Source organism: Myotis daubentonii, chromosome 13, assembly GCF_963259705.1.
Source record: "Myotis daubentonii chromosome 13, mMyoDau2.1, whole genome shotgun sequence".
Taxonomy (NCBI): domain Eukaryota; kingdom Metazoa; phylum Chordata; class Mammalia; order Chiroptera; family Vespertilionidae; genus Myotis; species Myotis daubentonii.
In genome coordinates, this window is record NC_081852.1 from 41,460,898 (window position 1) to 41,479,320 (window position 18,423).

At 38.8% G+C, this 18,423-nt stretch overlaps 1 protein-coding gene and 1 pseudogene across 3 annotated transcripts in view; both read left to right on the forward strand.

Moving 5' to 3' along the window:
- Positions 1–18,423, forward strand: part of TBC1D12 (TBC1 domain family member 12) — an 87,442-nt gene that overhangs the window by 30,499 nt on the left and 38,520 nt on the right. For 2 of the 3 annotated variants that reach the window (XM_059660841.1, XM_059660840.1), the window contains exon 2: positions 1,751–1,874. In XM_059660841.1, coding sequence (XP_059516824.1) covers positions 1,751–1,874 — 124 coding nt within the window. Of the gene's footprint in view, positions 1–1,750; positions 1,875–12,303; positions 12,323–18,423 lie in introns of those variants that run through there. The other variant, XM_059660843.1, reaches the window with a different exon arrangement.
- On the forward strand, positions 16,766–17,274 carry LOC132214155 (large ribosomal subunit protein eL21-like; annotated as a pseudogene).

An 18,423-nucleotide genomic window follows, 5' to 3' on the forward strand; every position in this document is an offset into this window, starting at 1 on the left:
TCTCTCTGCTGTTAGGCAGCAATGCCTGGCACCAAATTTCAGCTCCACAGATGGGAATGAATAGGGGGCTGAGAGAAGCTGGGGGTGTCCCTTCCTTCTGCCCCTACCCCGAAACTATAAGAATACAGAATAAGAATGACCCTTTCCCCCATCACTGCCATGTAAGTCTCATTCATAGAGTCAAGCTCTATCTCTACAACATAGAGAGAAAGAATGGTCTTCTCTCTCATGGGTGCTTGAACACATTTGGTTTGTTTTGCTAAGAAGCTTTTAGTGTTGATTTAAATGTAAGAAATTTGAATATTTGAGGGGATAGGAAAAAGGGAAATGTGTGTGTCTGTCTTCAGTTTGAAAGGTGATGAGGAGGAACCTAGTCCCCCACATTTATTTGCATTGGAATCTCTACTTCACCAGTCCCCTGACAGTGGATAGGGGGGTAAGGGATGGTGCATGAAAAGAACAGAGTATTACACATTATTGGCTTATTTATGTACCTTTTCATTGGGTTTTCCTCCTTAAAATGTAATAAAGTAGTAATTCCCATCCTAGATTAATCAGAGAAGCCCATTTAATCTGTAATATTTTATTTTTAATTAAATTTTTATTGATTGGTTTTAGAGAGGGGAGGGGAAAGAGAGAAGCATCGATTGTTGTTCCACTTATTTATCCATTCATCCCTTGATTCTTGTATGTGCCCTGACCAGGGATCGAACCCTACAATCTTGGCACATCCAGATGACGTCTAACCAACTGAGCTACCCTGACAGGGCCTGTAATTGGAAAAATATTTTTAAATTACATTTTATTGCAGATGTATGCCAGTTAGCTACATTCTAAGTCATTTTTGTGGCAGGACATAAACTGAAAACCCAATCCAAAATGTCTTTGTGGCATAAGAAATTAATGTGGAATGTTATCTGATGGCCTTTCTTAGTAATTGGATACCTGTGGGCTCATATTTCTTTTATGGAAATTTCTTATAGTAACCAAAGTCTTTTAGATATGAAAATTTAAAGTATTGACTTTGTTTTGTTTTTATGATTTAATGAGAATTTAAACTTCATTCTGAACTTATTACGATTGTAATGGTGATGCATATTGGAACCAGGTTTTTATTGTGGAGGTTATTTATTTTGCTTTTTTCCCTTTATATCCTTTTCAGTGAGAGACACTTTCTTCTTAGTTATATACTCTTATGCAGTAAATTACCTTGTACATACCTTGTCCTAGAAGAAAACAATTTACGTATGCCTGTTTTATGACAGTGAAGTATCAGTAGATGCCCTTTTATTATAAATAGTAACAAATTGTTACTGAAAATCACTGAATAGTATTTTCCCAAAAGATTTTTACTTAATCCTTTACATTTTCATACAGTTTCTCTTGAGCGTTGTTGTTCTCATTTCTTGGATTTTATTGTTAAGTGCATGCATGTATAGTCAATTCAAGTCACATTATAGGTGATTTTAAGCAAATATTTGCATCTTATTTAAAGCTTGTCATTTTCTCTCCAATTTATTTATCTCTCTAACATTTATCTCTCTAACATCTTTTGATGACTTTTCTAATATTTCTATGTAGGCAGGTATTTTTAATTGAGTCTTGTTAGTCTAATAAAAGTAGAAATAGTAGAAATAATTTTATTTAAAATTATTTTGTGTTGTCTTGGGAGTAAACTTTAGAAATTATTATTAAGTAGTTCCATGGTTATCATAAAAAACATAATTCATGTAACTTTCTTGTATTTCAGAAACCTTTTTTCAAAAAGAACAAAGGAACTCAAATCAGTTGTCCATAGTGCTCCTGGTTGGAAATTATTTGGTAAAGTTCCTCCCAGAGAGAATCTTCAGAAAACTTCCAAAATTATTCAGCAGGTAAGTACTAACATAGCCATGTGTTTTGTCTTAGTTTTTCAAATATATTTTCTTGATAATTAACCATGTCCTACTTTCATTTATATTTTTGTACATATAAAATTTTGGGATTATAGCCGAAACCGGTTTGGCTCAGTGGATAGAGCATCGGCCTGCGGACTGAAGGGTCCCAGGTTCGATTCCGGTCAAGGGCATGTACCTGGATTGCGGGCATATCACCAGTGGGAGATGTGTAGGAGGCAGCTGATCGATGTTTCTCTCTCATCGATGTTTCTAACTCTCTATCTCTCTCCCTTCCTCTCTGTAAAAAATCAATAAAATGAAGAGAAAAAAAAATGTCAAGGCATTTAAAAAAAAAAAATTGGGGGGATTATAGATATTTCTAGCAACCTTAATATATTTTTAAAACATGACACATTTTCAATTATCTTTTATGGTTGTGAAAATTCTTTAAAGTAATAGAATATTGCCCTGGCTGGCTTGGCTCAATGGATAGAGCATCGGCCTGCGGACTCAAGGGTCCCGGGTTCAATTCCAGTCAAGGGCACATGCCTGGGTTGCAGGCTTGATCCCCAGTAGGGAGCATGGAGAAGGCAGCTGACCAATGATTCTCTCTCATCATTGATGTTTCCATCTCTCTCTCCCTCTCCCTTCCTCTCTGAAGTCAATAAAAATATATTTTAAAAAAAAGAATATTGATTTTGTTTCCTAGTTATTCCTTGGATAGCCTTTTGTTATTGTTAGCTAACTACTCTCACCACAGATTTTGACTTCGAATTGAACACGGTAGCATTTGCCAGTGGCACTGATTTTGTGGATATAGGTAGTTGTGAACTTATGAAACAGTAAAAAGAAAAACTGAGTAGAGTCTGAGGTTGAACTCTTTGATTACTTTTCTGATGTTCTATCTAAACCAAGGACTTTGTGAGATGAGTGTATATATAATCTTTTTTAGTAGTTTAGAAGCTAATTCTTTTACTATCTGTATTAATATTTCTATTCTTGAGTTTTAAAGAATTTCAGATCTTAACTGACTCCTAAATTTGTGCTTCTCAGTACTAGGAGATTGATGAGACTGGAAAGCAGCAAGACTGGATCAATTTGTAGCGTTTTTAAATTAGGAGAATTTGTTGCTCGGGAGATATATAATAAATTTTTTATTTCTCTGCTTCCCAATTGTAGTTTATCAGATTCAACACAACCAGCATTATAAAAACAATTACATTAAGGCAATAATCATCATTCAAATTGGAAAAACATCTTCCTTTAAGCATTTAATAGTGTTTCTTTTATTGCTCAAAAGAAAGATTGTTCCCAAAAGTGATATAAGAAAATAATTTTTAGATCTTTAAAAACATTAGTTATAGTTAATTTTGTTTACAATTAACTAAAATGTTGAGTAGTTTAAATAGCTGCTGGAACTTAAAACTATGCTGATTCCCAAGGTGTGTACTCAGGCACCCAGGTGTTTCAGCTAGTGGGGGAACCATGGCAAATTCAGTGACACTCGACATCTGTCAGATATGGTAGACTTTTAGCTTGAGGTGATACACAATTTCAACATTAAATGGCACTATATTATTTTCACATCTTTGTGAATCTAATTTTTCTGACGTTTTGATAAAAATCAGATAATCTTCAAAAATAAGTGTGGAACAGGAAAAATGAGGGTAATAGTATCTAATTGGATTTCAAATTTTGAGAAATTGTACAGTATACAATTTCATGCTCAATTAGTAATTGTGGTTATCTAGGAGTGAAATAAAACTTTTTCTTTAATTTATGTGCGTTATATTTTCAAATGGTTACTACGAGTTAGGACGTTAATTCTATTAAATTATTAGACATAACTGCTATAGTTATTAAACAGAATTAGAATTATTAGGTATTTTTGTTAGTTTGGGGAGGCTCGATGGAAAAATTACTGGGACACTGAGGGCACTGTTAACCAAGAAAATCTGGGAATCTTTGCTATCTTAGCATTTTAAGTTTTAACTTTTTTGTAAAGTCTGAAAATCACTTCTCCTGTCAGTTTTTCAGAAGACCAAGTTCGCCCTCTAGAGGCAAAACGGTGGTCTTGCTGTTGAAGGTTTTGTATTCCTCCTTTATGATAGTTTACCTTAAAAGTGCATGTGCATACACTTCTATGTCTTTATATAAAGTAACATTCTGCAATATCTTCTCATAGGTAAATAAATTAATTACTGGGTGCATAATTACCTGTTTATTGATATTCTGTATGCCTTTAATTTGCTGTCTTTATTTTGGAAAGCCACATTATCTTTTGTATATATATTGTATGAACATTTGATGACTGGCCAGGAAAAGAACTCTTATTTTCATAGGGGAAGAAGGAGTGGAGTTGCTGTCCTCTACAGCCCCTTCTCTGGCTTTTTATAGATGGTGATTTCTCCCAGCCACTACTTTTAAGTTTTGAACTTTCAGGTTGTGTGTAGGTACTAGTGTGTATTTGGTGCCTTTTTCATGGGTCTCTTTCTTTTGGGGAGGTGTGATAGATGGTGAAATTGTTCCTCTGATCCTTTCTACCCTCAAAATATGTATCTCTTTCGCCATGTGATGGGACATGTTTCTGCCTCTCCCTTTCTGCTCTCTTTCCCTACTTCTGTGTGTGTCCTCTGCTCTCCATTTGTCTAACTTTGCTGTCCTCTTCCCTACAGTTGTCATTTTCAAGAAGGGCATGATTTTCTTTCATTAATAACTAGTGGCCCAGTGCACAAATTTGTGCACATTGAAAGGAAATTAATTAGAAGAAATATTTTAACATTGCTGTTCGCCCTTTCTGTATAATAGGAGTGTCAACCAAATTCACAACAGACGACAAATCGAAACTTACCTGTGAGATTGGCGCCAGTAAGAGCTTTATATGTATCGTGCATGCATGAGTCAATTTAGCCTTTTATAGATATAGAATAAACTTGCTTAATTAGACCTGCTTTCTGATTTAGCTAAACTTTTTCCAGCCCAGTGAAGCACCCCCAGCTTCTCTTTCAGGTAATTGTCAGCAACACAGCAGTGAATATCAACACAAAGTAGATTGTTATTGTAGATCATGCAGGGAGAACAAATGGTAAAATATTTAACTGCAGCACTGTTTGACTATATTCTTCACAGTGAGAAAACCTGAAGTCATTTTCAAGGTCCACCATGTCTTACTTCTTTTCAGTCGGTCAAGTTTCTAAACTTTCTAAATCTCCGTTTTCTGGCTAATGAAAAGAATATAGGATTCTACCGAGTCTCCTATCTACCTACTCCAGGACTTCTGTGAGGATGAAATGAGATGAGGCACAGGAAAACACTTCAGAGACATTTGGTTCAAGTGTAAAATGTTTCCACCTGGCTATAAAGCAAGTTGTGTTCCTGGGCTGAAGAAACTGCAAGGAGGCTAGTCGTCACTAGGGAGAGGAAGCTGGGTGTTGCTACGTGGCGTCATTCCCCCGATGGACAGACACTTAACATATTAGCCTTTTACATATATAGACTAGAGGCCTGGTGCACGAAATTCGTGCCCTCAGGAGGGGTCCCTCCTACGCCCTCTTGCAGTCCGGGAGCCCTCAGGGGATGTCCAACTGATAGCTTAGGCCCGTTCCCCATGGGAAGTGGGCCCAAGCTGTCAGTCAGACATCCTTAGTGCTGCTGTGGAGGCGGGAGAGGCTCCCACCACCACTGCTGCACTCGCCAGCTATGAACCCGGCTTCTGGCTGAGCGGTGCTCCCCCTGTGGGGGCACACTGACCACCAGGGGGCAGCTCCTGCGTTGATCATCTGCCACCTAGTGGTCAGTGCGCGTCATAGTGACCAGTCATTCCACTGTTCAGTTGATTTGCATATTAGCCTTTTATTATATAAGACTAGGGGCCCGGTGCACGAAATTCGTTCACTGGGTGTGTGTGGGGGGGGGGGAGTGTCCCTCAGCCCAGCCTGCCCCCTCTCACATACTGGGAGCCCTCAGGCGTTGAACCCCATCACCCTCCAATCGCAGGATCGGCCCCTTGCCCAGGCCTGACGCCTCTGACAGAGGCATCAGGCCTGGGCAAGGGACCCTCATTTCCCCCCATCACTGGTTCTGCCCCCAGCCCAGGCCTGATGCCTCGGCCAGAGGCGTAGACCCCCATCACCCTCCGATCGCCCCCTTGCCCAGGCCTGACGCCTCTGCCAGAGGTGTCAGGCTTGGACAGGGGACCCGCATCTCCCCCTGATCACTGGCTCTGGCCCCCGCCCAGGCCTGAGGCCTCTGGCCCAGGAATCATGCCTGGGCAGGGGACCCCCATCTCCCTCTGATCGCTTGCTCCACGCCCCACCCAAGCCGGACGCCTCTGACCCAGGCTTCAGGCCTGGGCAAGGGGACCATCATATCCCCCCAATCCCCGGCTCTGCCCCCCACCCAGGCCTGATGCCTCGGCCAGAGGAGTTGACCCTCATCACCCTCCGATCACCAATCACCGGATCGGCCCCTTGACCAGGCCTGAGGCCTCTGGCAGAGGTGTCAGGCCTGGGCAGGGGACCCCCAGCTCCCCGCGGTTGCAGGCTCCGCCCCTGCCCAGGCCTAACGCCTCTGGCCTAGGCGTCCGGCCCGGGCAGCGGGGACCTGCAGCTGCAGCGGCCCCGCGATCGTGGGCTCCGCTTTAGGCCCAGGCAAGGGACCCCTAGCTCCCGGGACTGCCAGGTTCGACCGTGCCCAGCTCCCATCACTGGCTCCACCCCTACTTCCTGCTATCACTGGCCAGGGCGGCAAAGGCGCCTGATTCTCCGATCATGGCTGGGGGGCAGGGCAAAGGCGGCCCCAGGGTCGCCTTTGCCCTGCCCCCCAGCTCTTAGCTCCCCCCTGGGTTTCCGATCACTGTCAGTGGCAGGGGGCTTCTTCCTGCTTTCCCTTTCGCCTCCCTGCACTGTGCCTACATATGCAAATTAACCGCCATCTTGTTGGCAGTTAACTGCCAATCTTAGTTGGCAGTTAATTTGCATATAGCCCTGATTAGCCAATGAAAAGGGTATTGTTGTACGCCAATTACCATTTTTCTCTTTTATTAGATAGGATAGTAAATTTATAACTTTGTTTCTCTGTTCCTGCCTGAAACATTTTTGAACAGCCCTGACTTTTAAACTCTGTAAAACATCCTGTCTAATAACACATTGTATGCGGGAAACATATTTATACGTTTTACGTATTTATACATTCTACCAGAGTAGTAGAGCGCGGGACACGTATTAATACGTTTTTTATAGACTAGCGGTAGAATGCGGGTAACGTATAAATATGTAAACTGAAGTTATCGTAATTTTACTGAACGTTGCTATTTGCACAAAAAATTAGCAAAAATGGCCCGCGCCACCTGTTACCACGCGATAAAAACTCCCCAAAAACAATGTGTTAATAGACAAACATGGTAATTGACCGTACCTTCGCTATACCTCCCATTGGCTAATAAGCATGATATGCAAATTAACCGCCAACAAATATGGCAGCTAATTTGCATACTGCAGGCCGCAATCCCCAGCCGCTGGCTGCCCCAGCAAGATCCTGGCCTGTGGTGTGCAGGGCGGGGTGGCCGGGGCGGGCGGCAGCGAGATCCCCAACTGCCGCCCGCCCCAGCGCAGGATCTGGGCCTGTTGTGTGTGGGCGGGGAAGACGGGGCAGACACCGAGGGATTGGGCATGCCATCTGCCACCAGGGGAGAGGGCCTAAGCCAGCAGGTGGTTATCTCCCGAGGGGTCCCAGACTATGAGAGGGCACAGGTTGGGCTGAGGGACCCCCCCCCCCCCCCACCACCAGTGCACAAATTTTTGTGCACCGGGCTTCTAGTCTATAATAATAAAAGCATAATATGCTAATTAGACCAGACGTCCTACCGGACTACCTTCCGGACGAAGCCAGGCCTGCAAAGGAAGCCTGTGTCCCAGGTGCCTGCTGGCAGCTGGAGGGAAGCGGGTGCCGACAGCCAGGGGAAGAAAAGCCTACTCTTTTATGAATTTCGTACATTGGGCCTCTAGTTATGAATATAAAACTGTTTTTGAGATCCTTTACCACATACTCTTTTCAAATGGATGTTATTTATTTGGAATCAGAAATTTAAAAAATGACAATGTTGTTAGTAAAGCCATGAAGAATGTTAGGACACATCTGTCATGTTTTAGGGTAGAGTCTTAAGTTGGTAAGGCTGTAGAAAAATGAAGGTAGCTAGTAATTCCAGTATAAATCTCCCTGAAAAAGTGAGCAATGCCAAAACTACCATGGAAAAGTAAATTCCTTTGAGCTTTTTAAACTTGCCTTACTTGCTTTTTGAGTGACAAAACAGTAAGATTTAATAGGAGATTAGAGTACTAGCATTATTTTATAGAATAATTATTTTAAAGCAGATACTCAGAAAGTAGTTATATTTTTAAGTATTTCTATGATTATGTATTGGGCCAGACTTTTTTCAGTGGAAAGACATAAGATTATAAACTAATATATAGAAAAGTAAGGTTTGCTTTATAAACTTTTTTCTCTAATAATTGTTAATTACACAAATACATGATTATATTTTCTCTGTAAAATGGAAAACATTATAGGAAGATATGTCTCATTTTACTTTCCCTTCACATTTTTAGACAAATGTATTTTTATGTGGAAAACATATAATTATTTTTATATGTGTATATTCTTTAATATACAGTGTTACATATATTTTTCTGTCACATTTCTAAAACAGTGTCTCTGTATTTATGTGTCTATATACATTTTGTTTTGCTTTACTTAACTTTACATTTTCTATATCTGTAGTTTTTCAGAGATACATGAAGTTCATAGGTGAAAGATAACTAAGTTAAATATTTTTAAATTGTATTCTCATAGTAAGTTTTATTAAAGATCTCATCAAGGTTAGCTCCCCATGTTAGCATTAAAGAAACATAAAAATTATTTTAGGATAAGAGCAAAATCGAACTAATTCAAGTTTGGCATTTAACTTGATACTCACTTCCCAAATCACATGAATATTTCATAATGTTATTTTATGAGGATTATTGCATGTGTTCTCTTGCAGGTATGAAATTCCTGCTTGTGGCCTTTCAACCAGTTGGTGAGCCATGTTAAAAATTGCATCAATTAATTATACATAGTATTTCAATTATATTGTAGTTCAATTGACCTAAGTTTTTGTTTTTTCTAAATTAATAGGCCAAAATTTGAAAATAGCTACATAGTTTATCTTGTGAGCTCCAAACTGCAAGTGAAATGATTATAAATAAGTCATGTTATGTATAATTGTAACATGATTTCATACTAGATTGAATATATACCCTATTTATGTCAAACTGACAATCTTTCAATAGAAAGTAATTTATGTTTTTGCTAGGTACTGCTTTTATATTGACATCTTTTTTTGTTTTGTTTTTTGTTAATCCTGACCCAAGGATATTTTTTGACTTTTAGAGAGAGTGGAAGGGAGAGACAGAGACAGAGAGACATCGATGAAAGAGAGACATATTGACTGGTTGCCTCCCAGGTGCCAACCAGGGTCGGGGATGGAGCCTACAACTGAAGTACATGCCCTTGACTGGAATCAAACCCAGGACCCTTCAGTCCGCTGGCCAGTGCTCTATATATTGGCATTTTAAATGAGAAAATGAGATTGTAGTACTTAGATGATGTTTCAAGTTTTTAATTGTTCATGTATTTTTCTGAGTGAAGTTTTAGTTCAATGATTGAATCACTTTCATGTAACTTTTGACTAGCAAGAAAAAAGTTTTAAGACATTACACAGATTTCTTAATCTCAGCACTTTAAATTGTGTAAAAGTAGAATATGTTACCCTCCTCAGTTAAACCTTTGCTTTGGAAGTTTTTTACTGCAGGAACAATAACAGCAAGAACTTGAATACATGTGCTTTATGAGCAGCAGCTAAATATATAACATTTTGAAAGCTTTATATTTTGGTTACTAACTTTATTGGTGTGTATAGTATTAGAACATTTTAATAGAGTTCATTGGCTTTTATTATGCAGAAATATATTATCTTGGGTGTTTAATTTGACTTAGTGACTTCCTTCATGATGGTTAAGTTGTGGAGGGGCTGGACAGTGTTCAGAATTTATTTTTGAAAAGTCCTTAAAAATGTTACAGCCTTACATGTTTATTTTCACTTTTATTTACCTAATGTATTGTCACCTTAAAAAGGTAGTGAATAACTATCTTTGCAGCTGCATGTGTGTTCTTTATTTATAGTTCATGATAAATTATTGTCTTACCTATGTAAGAATAAGTTAATTTTATAAATGTTAATTTGTGTGATCTGAAAATTGAGAAAGGAATTTATAACACCTTTAGGCCTGAGCTTCTGGGAGAGGGAAGAAGTATGAACTTTGAGAGAGAAGTTTAAATTAGTTAAACTAAAAGAGTAAAAACAAGTTCTCAAATTGAATAGGATGGGATTTGGGGGGGAGAATTTGTTCCTTTTATACGAGACAGACTTGGAAAGGGGTTGCAATTTGAAAACACTCTGACTACCTGTGATTTGATTCCATAAATACAGTTTGAATATCAAAGTTATAGTAAAAGTTGTATTCATTCTATTTTTATGTCAGTCAGACTTGTATATTATGTTAGGCTTCAAATTAGACTAAACAAAATTGTGCTGCCCAGCCGGTGTGGTTCAGTGGTGAGTGTCGGCCTATGAGCCAGGAAGTCATGGTTCCATTCCTGATCAGGTCACCTGCCTGGGTTTCAGGCTCAGTCCACAGTAGGGAGCGTGCAGGAGGCAGTTGATCAGTGAGTCTCTCTCATTATTGATGTTTTCTCTCTTTCTCTCTCTCTCTCTCTCTCTCTCTCTCTCTCTCTCTCTCTCTCTCTCTCTCCCCCTCCCTCCCTCCCTTTCTCCTTCCCTCCCTCCCTCCCTCTCCCCCCTTCCTCTCTGAAATCAATAAAAATATATATTTTTAAAATTGTGCTAATTTTTCCAAGATAAAGTTTTCTAGAGCACTCCTATATGCCAGAGAGATATGAAATGCTTCTCCTCAAGGAAGAAAATTTAGAATTAGTAAAGGCATCATAGTCAGCATAACCTTCACCCCCCTACTCCAAGCAAGGTGATTTCCCTGGCTCTTGGTTCAAGATGAGGAAGAGAACCTCTTTATCTTGAGCAGACGTGGTCTTGAGGTGGTAGAAATGTTCACATCGGCTATTTTGGTTTATATATATTCGGCTATTTTGGTTTTCATAGTGTCTTTGAAAGAGACGTTCCTATTCTATTCTTTATTTTCCCAGTTCCATATTTTATTTCTTTTTTTTTTTTTTATCCTCACCAGAGGACATGTTCATTGATTTGAGAGAGAGAAACATGAATGTGAGAAACATTGATTGGTTGCCTCCCGCATGTGCCCCTACCAGGGATCAAACCCACAACCAAGGCATGTGCCCTGATCCTGAATCAAACCTGCAACCCTTAGGGACCACTCCAATCCAATAAGCCACCTGACCAGAGCATATTTTACTTCTTTCAAAAGCTATTCAAAGACTCCTACTACCCTCCATTTGAACCCAGAGTTTGATCTTTTTTCATCTTGCCTCCTAGTACACCTTTTTGGTAGATCTCTTCAGCTGCAGATTCCAAGGCATCAGAATGTGGTAGCAAACTCTAAGCCTTTTCTCTGGCAGAAATTGAAGGACAAAATTCTTGAACTGACCCTACATTCTTCTCTAAGATTGTCTGGCTTTCATTGCAATGAATATGTAATTTATTTAACATACATTTACTGTGTTTAATACATTAAATCATGGTTTGGATTCTTGGGATATAAGTAAATATGACTCCTAACTTTTGAGTTATTCCAGTATAACTGTGTGTGGAGGATAGGGGGTGGAGAGATTCATATATAATTTTAATGTGGTGAGTGCTGTAGCTGAGTTTTGGACAAAGTATGAGAGTACTGATGAATGATTAATTCTGCTCAGATACACCATGTGAGTATGTTGTGAAGTATACTAGTAGTAGTTCACCAAGTAGACAAGGTTGGGAAAACCATTCCAGAATAAGCAAACCAGGGATGCACAGACTTGATTAGTTGGTAGACCAGTATATCAGGTCAAGGGTCATTAGCCACAACGTTTAGAGAATTGGGTTTTATCAAAAATACTATGAAGTAAGGCACTGATATGTCAAATTCATATATTAGAAAAGTAATTATGGAGGTATTATAAAAGCTATATTAGAAAGGGGTGGGTTTGCAAATGAGGACATTAAAATTAGTCTATGATTCTGGTTCCCAAACACACTGGATTACCTAGAGAATGTGTTAAGGATATAGATCCTTGGCCACATACATTGGGTTCTTAATGTCAATTTTGTGTTTTTCAATTCTTGTTTCTAGTTGATTCTTTTTCATATCCTGCTATATCACTTTTTACAGTTCCCTGCTGAATTTCAAGCTTGGCCTTTATCTCCTTAAAACATAGTAAGTATAGTTGTTTCATAGCCTGTGTCTGATAATTCCAATGTCTGGAAATTCTGTAGATCTGTTTATATTGAATATTGGTCCTGCTAGTTTTTGTTAGCAGATGCTATTTTATCTCTGTATATGCCTAGTTACCTTTGCTTGGGTGCTGGATATAATATTTGAAACATTATATATAGAAAACAGTTTGAAGGCTAAGGTGATGCCATCCTTCATAGATTTGAATTTGTGTCTCTTAGGTTCCTGGTTGGCACTAGTTATATAGTTTTTTCATTCATTCAGATGAGGCAAAGGTCAGATGAAGTCTGTTTGGCCATTTTTCTTATTAAGTTGTAAAAGTTTTTTTATTGTTAAACCAACTTTGTGTTCCTTGGATAAACTTCAGTTAGTCATAATATCCATTTTGTATGTTGATGGTTCAATTTGCATTTGTGTGTATTTAAATTAATAAACTTTATTTGTTAGAGCTGTTCTGGATTCACAGCAAAATTGAGCAGAAAGTACAGAGAGTTTCTATATACACTCTGTCCCTACACACCCACAACCTCCTCCACACAGTGTGGTACATTTGTTACAATCAGTGAACCTACATTAATACATCATTATCACCCAAAGCCCATAGTTTACATTAGAGTTCACTCTCTGTGCTGTAAATTCTCTGTTCTATAGGTTTTGAAGAATGTATATAATGACGTGTGTTCACTATTATTCATATCATACAGAATCATTTCATTGCCCTAAAAATCCTTTCTGCCCTGCCTGTATATCCTTTCATATGCCCCTAAATCCCTGGCAACCAATTATCTTTTTACTTGGCTCCATAGTTTTGCCTTTTTCAGAATGTCAAATAGTTGGAATAATACAGTATATAGCCCTTTCATATTGGCTTCTTTCACTTAGCAATATGCATTTGTTTCTTTTATGTCTTTTCATGGCTTGCTAGCTCATTTCTTTTTAGTGTTGAGTAATATTTTAATGTTTGGATGTGCCACAGTTCATTTATCCATTCACATCTGAAGTACAGCTTGGTTGCTTCCAAGTTTGGCAATAATGACTAAAGCTGCTATAAACATTTGTGTGCAGGTTTTCATATGATGTAAGTTTTTATTTCATTTGGGTAAATACCAAGAAGTCTGATTGCTGGATCATATGATAAGAGGATGTTTAGTTTTGAAAGCAGCAGCCAGATTGTTTTCCAAAGTGGCTAGACCATTTTGTATTCCCACTAGCAAAGCATGAGAGTTCCTATTGTTCCACATCCTCACCAGCATTTTGTGTTGTCAGTGTTTGGGATTTTGACCATTCTATTAGATATGTAGTAGTATCTCGTTTTAATTTGCAATTTCCTATTACACATGAGTTTCAAAACATCTTTTCATGTATTTACTTGCCATCTATATATCTTCTTTACTGAGATGTCTCCAGATCTTTTGCCATTTTAAATTAGATTGTTAATTTTCCTAAAAACAATAAGAACAGAACTCCATAAACTTTTAGGAGTTCTTTGTATATCTTACAAAACAGTCCTTTATCAAATGTATCTTTTGAAGATATTTCCTCCCACTTTATGGCTTCTTTTAATTTTCTTGACAGTGTCACAGAGCCAAAGTTTTTAAAATTAATGAAGTCCTGCTTCTCATTTATTTCATGGATTATGCCTTTTTATCTAAATTCATTATCATATCCAAGGTCAGCTAGGTTTTCTCTTATCTTCTAGTAGTTTTATAGTATTTTTATTTTACATTTCGACCTATTGAGTTAATTTTATGAAATATGAAGAGTGTAAGTTCTGTGTCTTGGTTCATTCTTTTTGCACGTAGATGTCCAGTATTCAGCACCATTTATTGAAAAGACTGTCTTTGATCCTTTATATTGCCTTTGCTCCTTTGTCAAAGATCAGTTGACTATATTTATGTGTCTATTTATGGGCTTTCTGTTCTGTTCTATTGATTCATCTGTCTATTTTGTCAGTCCCGTGCTGTCTTGATTACCGTAGCTTTGTAGTTAGTCTTGAAATTAGGTAGTATTCATCTTTCAACTTTATTCTCCTTCAGTATTGAGTTTATTATTCTGGGTCTTTTGCCTCTACATATAAATTTTATTTTATTTTATTTTATTTTATTTTATTTTATTTTATTTTATTTTATTTTATTTTATTTTATTGCTTAAAGTAATACAAAGGGTATTACATATGTGTCCATTCCCCCCCCCCCGCCCTAGACAGTCCCCTAGCCTCCCCTACCCCCCAGTGTCTTATGTCCATTGGTTATGCTTATATGCATGCATACAAGTCCTTTGGTTGATCTCTTACCCCCCTACCTCATGTCCCCCAACCCTCCCTGGCCTTCCCACTGCAGTTTGACAATCTGTTTGAGGCAGCTCTGCCTCTGTATCAATTATTGTTCAAAAGTTTATAATGGTCTCTATTATCCATGAATGAGTGAGATCATGTGGTATTTTTCCTTCATTGACTGGCTTATTTCACTTAGCATAATGCTCTCCAGTGCCATCCATGACGTTGCAAATGGTAAGAGTTCCTTCCTTTTTACAGCAGCATAGTATTCCATCGTGTAGATGTACCACAGTTTTCTAATCCATTCATCTACTGATGGGCACTTAGGCTGTTTCCAGATCTTAGCTATGGTGAATTGTGCTGCTATGAACATAGGGGTGCATATATCCTTTCTGATTGGTGTTTCTGGTTTCTTGGGATATATTCCTAGAAGTGGGATCACAGGGTCAAATGGGAGTTCCATTTTCAGTTTTTTAAGGAAACTCCATACTGTCTTCCATAGTGGCTGCACCAGTCTGCATTCCCACCAGCAGTGCACAAGTGTTCCTTTTTCTCCACATCCTCTCTAGCACTTGTCGTTTGTTGATTTGTTGATGATAGCCAGTCTGACAGGTGTGAGATGGTACCTCATTGTTGTTTTGATTTGCATCTCTTGGATGATTAGTGACTTTGAGCATGTTTTCATATGTCTCTTGGCTTTCTGAATGTCCTCTTTTGAAAGTTGTCTATTTAGGTCCTTTGCCACCTCTACATATAAATTTTAGAATCGTTTTGTCAATATTCACAAAATAACTTGCTGGGATTTTGATTGGGATTGTGTTGAATCCATAGATAAGTTGGGAAGAACTGACATCTTAACAGTACTGATCTATCCATGAACATGGACTATCCATTTATTTAGTTCTTCTTTGATATCTTTTGTTAGAGTTTTGCATACGTTATTAGATTTATACCTATTTCTGTTGGATGCTAAAGTAAATATCAATTTATTTTAAATTTCAAATTTCATTTGTTCATTGCTGTATATAGGAAAGTGATTGATTTTCCTTGTATCCTGCAATGTTGGTATAATTGCTTATTCATGTTTTTTTTTTGTTTTGTCTGTTTTTCTTTGGATTTTCTATACAGGCATCTGCAAACAAAGACAGTTTTATTTCTTCCTTCCCAATCAGTATATCTTTATTTCCCTTTCTCTTCTTATTGTATTAGCTAGAATTTCCTATAGATGTTGACAAGCAGTGGTGGGAGAGGTCTTCCTTGTCTTGTTCTTGCTCTTAGCAAGAAAGTTTTAAGTTTTTCACCATTAAATTAGCTACAGGTTTTTTGGTAGATATTCTTTATCAAGTTGAGGAAATATCCTTCTTTTCCAAATTAGATTTTTTGTTGTTATGCGTGGGTGTTGAATTTTGTCAAAAGCTTTTTCTGTGTATATTAATATGATCATGTAGTTTTTCTTCTTTAGGGTATTGTGATGGATTACACTAATTGATTTTGTTTTGTTTCTTAATCCTCACTGAGGATATTTTTTCCATTGATTTTTTTTTAAGACACAGTGGAACAGAGGGAGGGAGAAAAGTTGGAAAGAGAGAGAAAGGCTTTGAGAGAGAGAAACATTGATGTGAAAGAGACACATCAGTCTGAGAGAGACATATCAATTGGTTGCCTCCCACACACAGTCCGATCGAGCCTGCGGCCCAGGTACGTGCCCTTGACTGGGATTTAAACCCAACACCCTTCGATAGACTGGCTGATGCTCTAACCACTGAGCAACAACAGCTGGGGCACATTAATTGATTTTTAAATGTTGAGCTAGCTTTGCATATCTGGTATAAATCCTCTTTGGTCATAGTGTATAATCCTTTTTATACATTGTTGGGTTCAATTTGCTAATACTACTTTGTTGAGGTTATTTGCATCTATGCTTATGTGAGATACTGGTCTGTGGCTTTTCTTGTAATGGCTTTGTCTGTTTTTGATATTAGGGTAATGCTGGTAAATAATAATACATGAATAAACCCTGTTTTGCATGCTCGCAACTATAAACTTACTTTTGCTCTGCCCTGTTTATTCATGTTTTCATATGTTACATTCTTTCTACCTAAAAATTTTCCTTTAAAATAGCTTTATAGCCTTTCAGCTGGAACTGCCATCTTACAGAAATTCACAAAATGACTAACACAAAGGGAAAGAGGAGAGGCACCCGCTATATGTTCCCTAGGCCTTTTAGAAAACATGGAGTTGTTCCTTTGGCCACATACATGCAAATCTACAAGGAAGGTGATATTGTGGGCATCAAGGGAATGGGCACTGTTCAAGAAGGAATGCCCCACAAATGTTACCATGGCAAAACTGGAAGAGTCCACAATGTCACCCAGCATGCAGTGGGCATTATTGTGAACAAGCAAGTTAAGGGCAAGATTCTTGCCAAGAGAATTAATGTACATATTGAGCATATTAAGCACTCTAAGAGCTGAGATAGCGTCCTGAAACATGTGAAGGAAAATGATCGGAAAAAGAAGGAAGCCAAAGAGAAAGGTACCTGGGTTCAACTGAAGCGTCAGCCTGCTCCACCCAGAGAAACACACTTTGTGAGAACCAATGGAAAGGAGCCTGAGCTGCTGGAACCCATTCCCTATGAATTCATGGCATGATAAGTGGGGGGAAAAAAAGACTTCTGTGCTGATAAAAAAATAAATAAATTAAATAGCTTATAGTGCAGGTCTGCTGACAACAAATTCAGTTTTTGTCTGAAAATTTTTTTATTGTACTTTCATTTTTGAAAAATATTTTTTCTTGGTATAGGATTCTTCGTCAGGAGGAGTTTTCTCACCTCATTTTTTTCTTTTCACATTTTAAAGATTTTTCCATTATCTTCTGACTTGTACAGTTTCGGATCAATCTGAACATTCTGGTCTCTCCTTTCTGATGACTTTCTAGTTGGTGGGAATGTGAATACTTCTCAGCCCTGATGGAGTTCTGGAAACTATTTTGCTTATCACTCTCCAGTAATTGTTCTTTTCCCCAGAAGTTTTCCCCCCAGCTTTGTAGTGTTTTGCCTTGCACATGTGCAGGTCAGTATTCAGCTAAAGACTCAAGAGGATTCTTGCACAGATTTCTGGAGTTCTTTCTCAGTGGAGTGCTTTCTTTCTACTACTCTGGCACACAAGTTCTGGCCCCGGTTGGCCTGTCCAAACTAATAGCCAGGCTTTCTTTGAGGTCCCCCGTCCTGTACTGATGTCCAGAATTGCCTCCGTGCACAACACTGGGTGTTCGGTAGGCTCACCCTGTTTGTTTCCCTTTGTCAGGGATCATAGAGGTTGTTTTCAGCAAGAAAGTTGTAGGAATTACCCTGTCCACCAAGTGCGAATCTACTCTGTCTTTCTGCAGAATTTTTGGCCAACATGTATAAATAACTTTTAGGAATATAGATGAAGATCAAACACTTATTTGAATTTGTAATTACATATTCAAATAATCCTATCTAATAAAGAGGTGATATGCAAATTGATCATCACTCCAACACACAAGATGGCCACCCCCATGTGGTCAAAGATGGCCGGCAGGGGAGGGCAGTTGTGGGCGATAGATGTTTCCCAGTTGGGAGGGACCAGGCCTGCAAGGGAGGGCAGTTGGGGGTGACCAGGCTGGCAGGGGAGGACAGTTAGGGGTGACCAGGCCGGCAGGGGAGGGCAGTTAGGCATCGATCAGGCTGTCAGGGGAGTGGTTAGTGGGTGATCAGGCTGGCAGGCAGAAGCAGTTAGGGGCTGATCAGGCAGGCAGGCACGGGAGCGGTTGGAAGCCAGCAGTC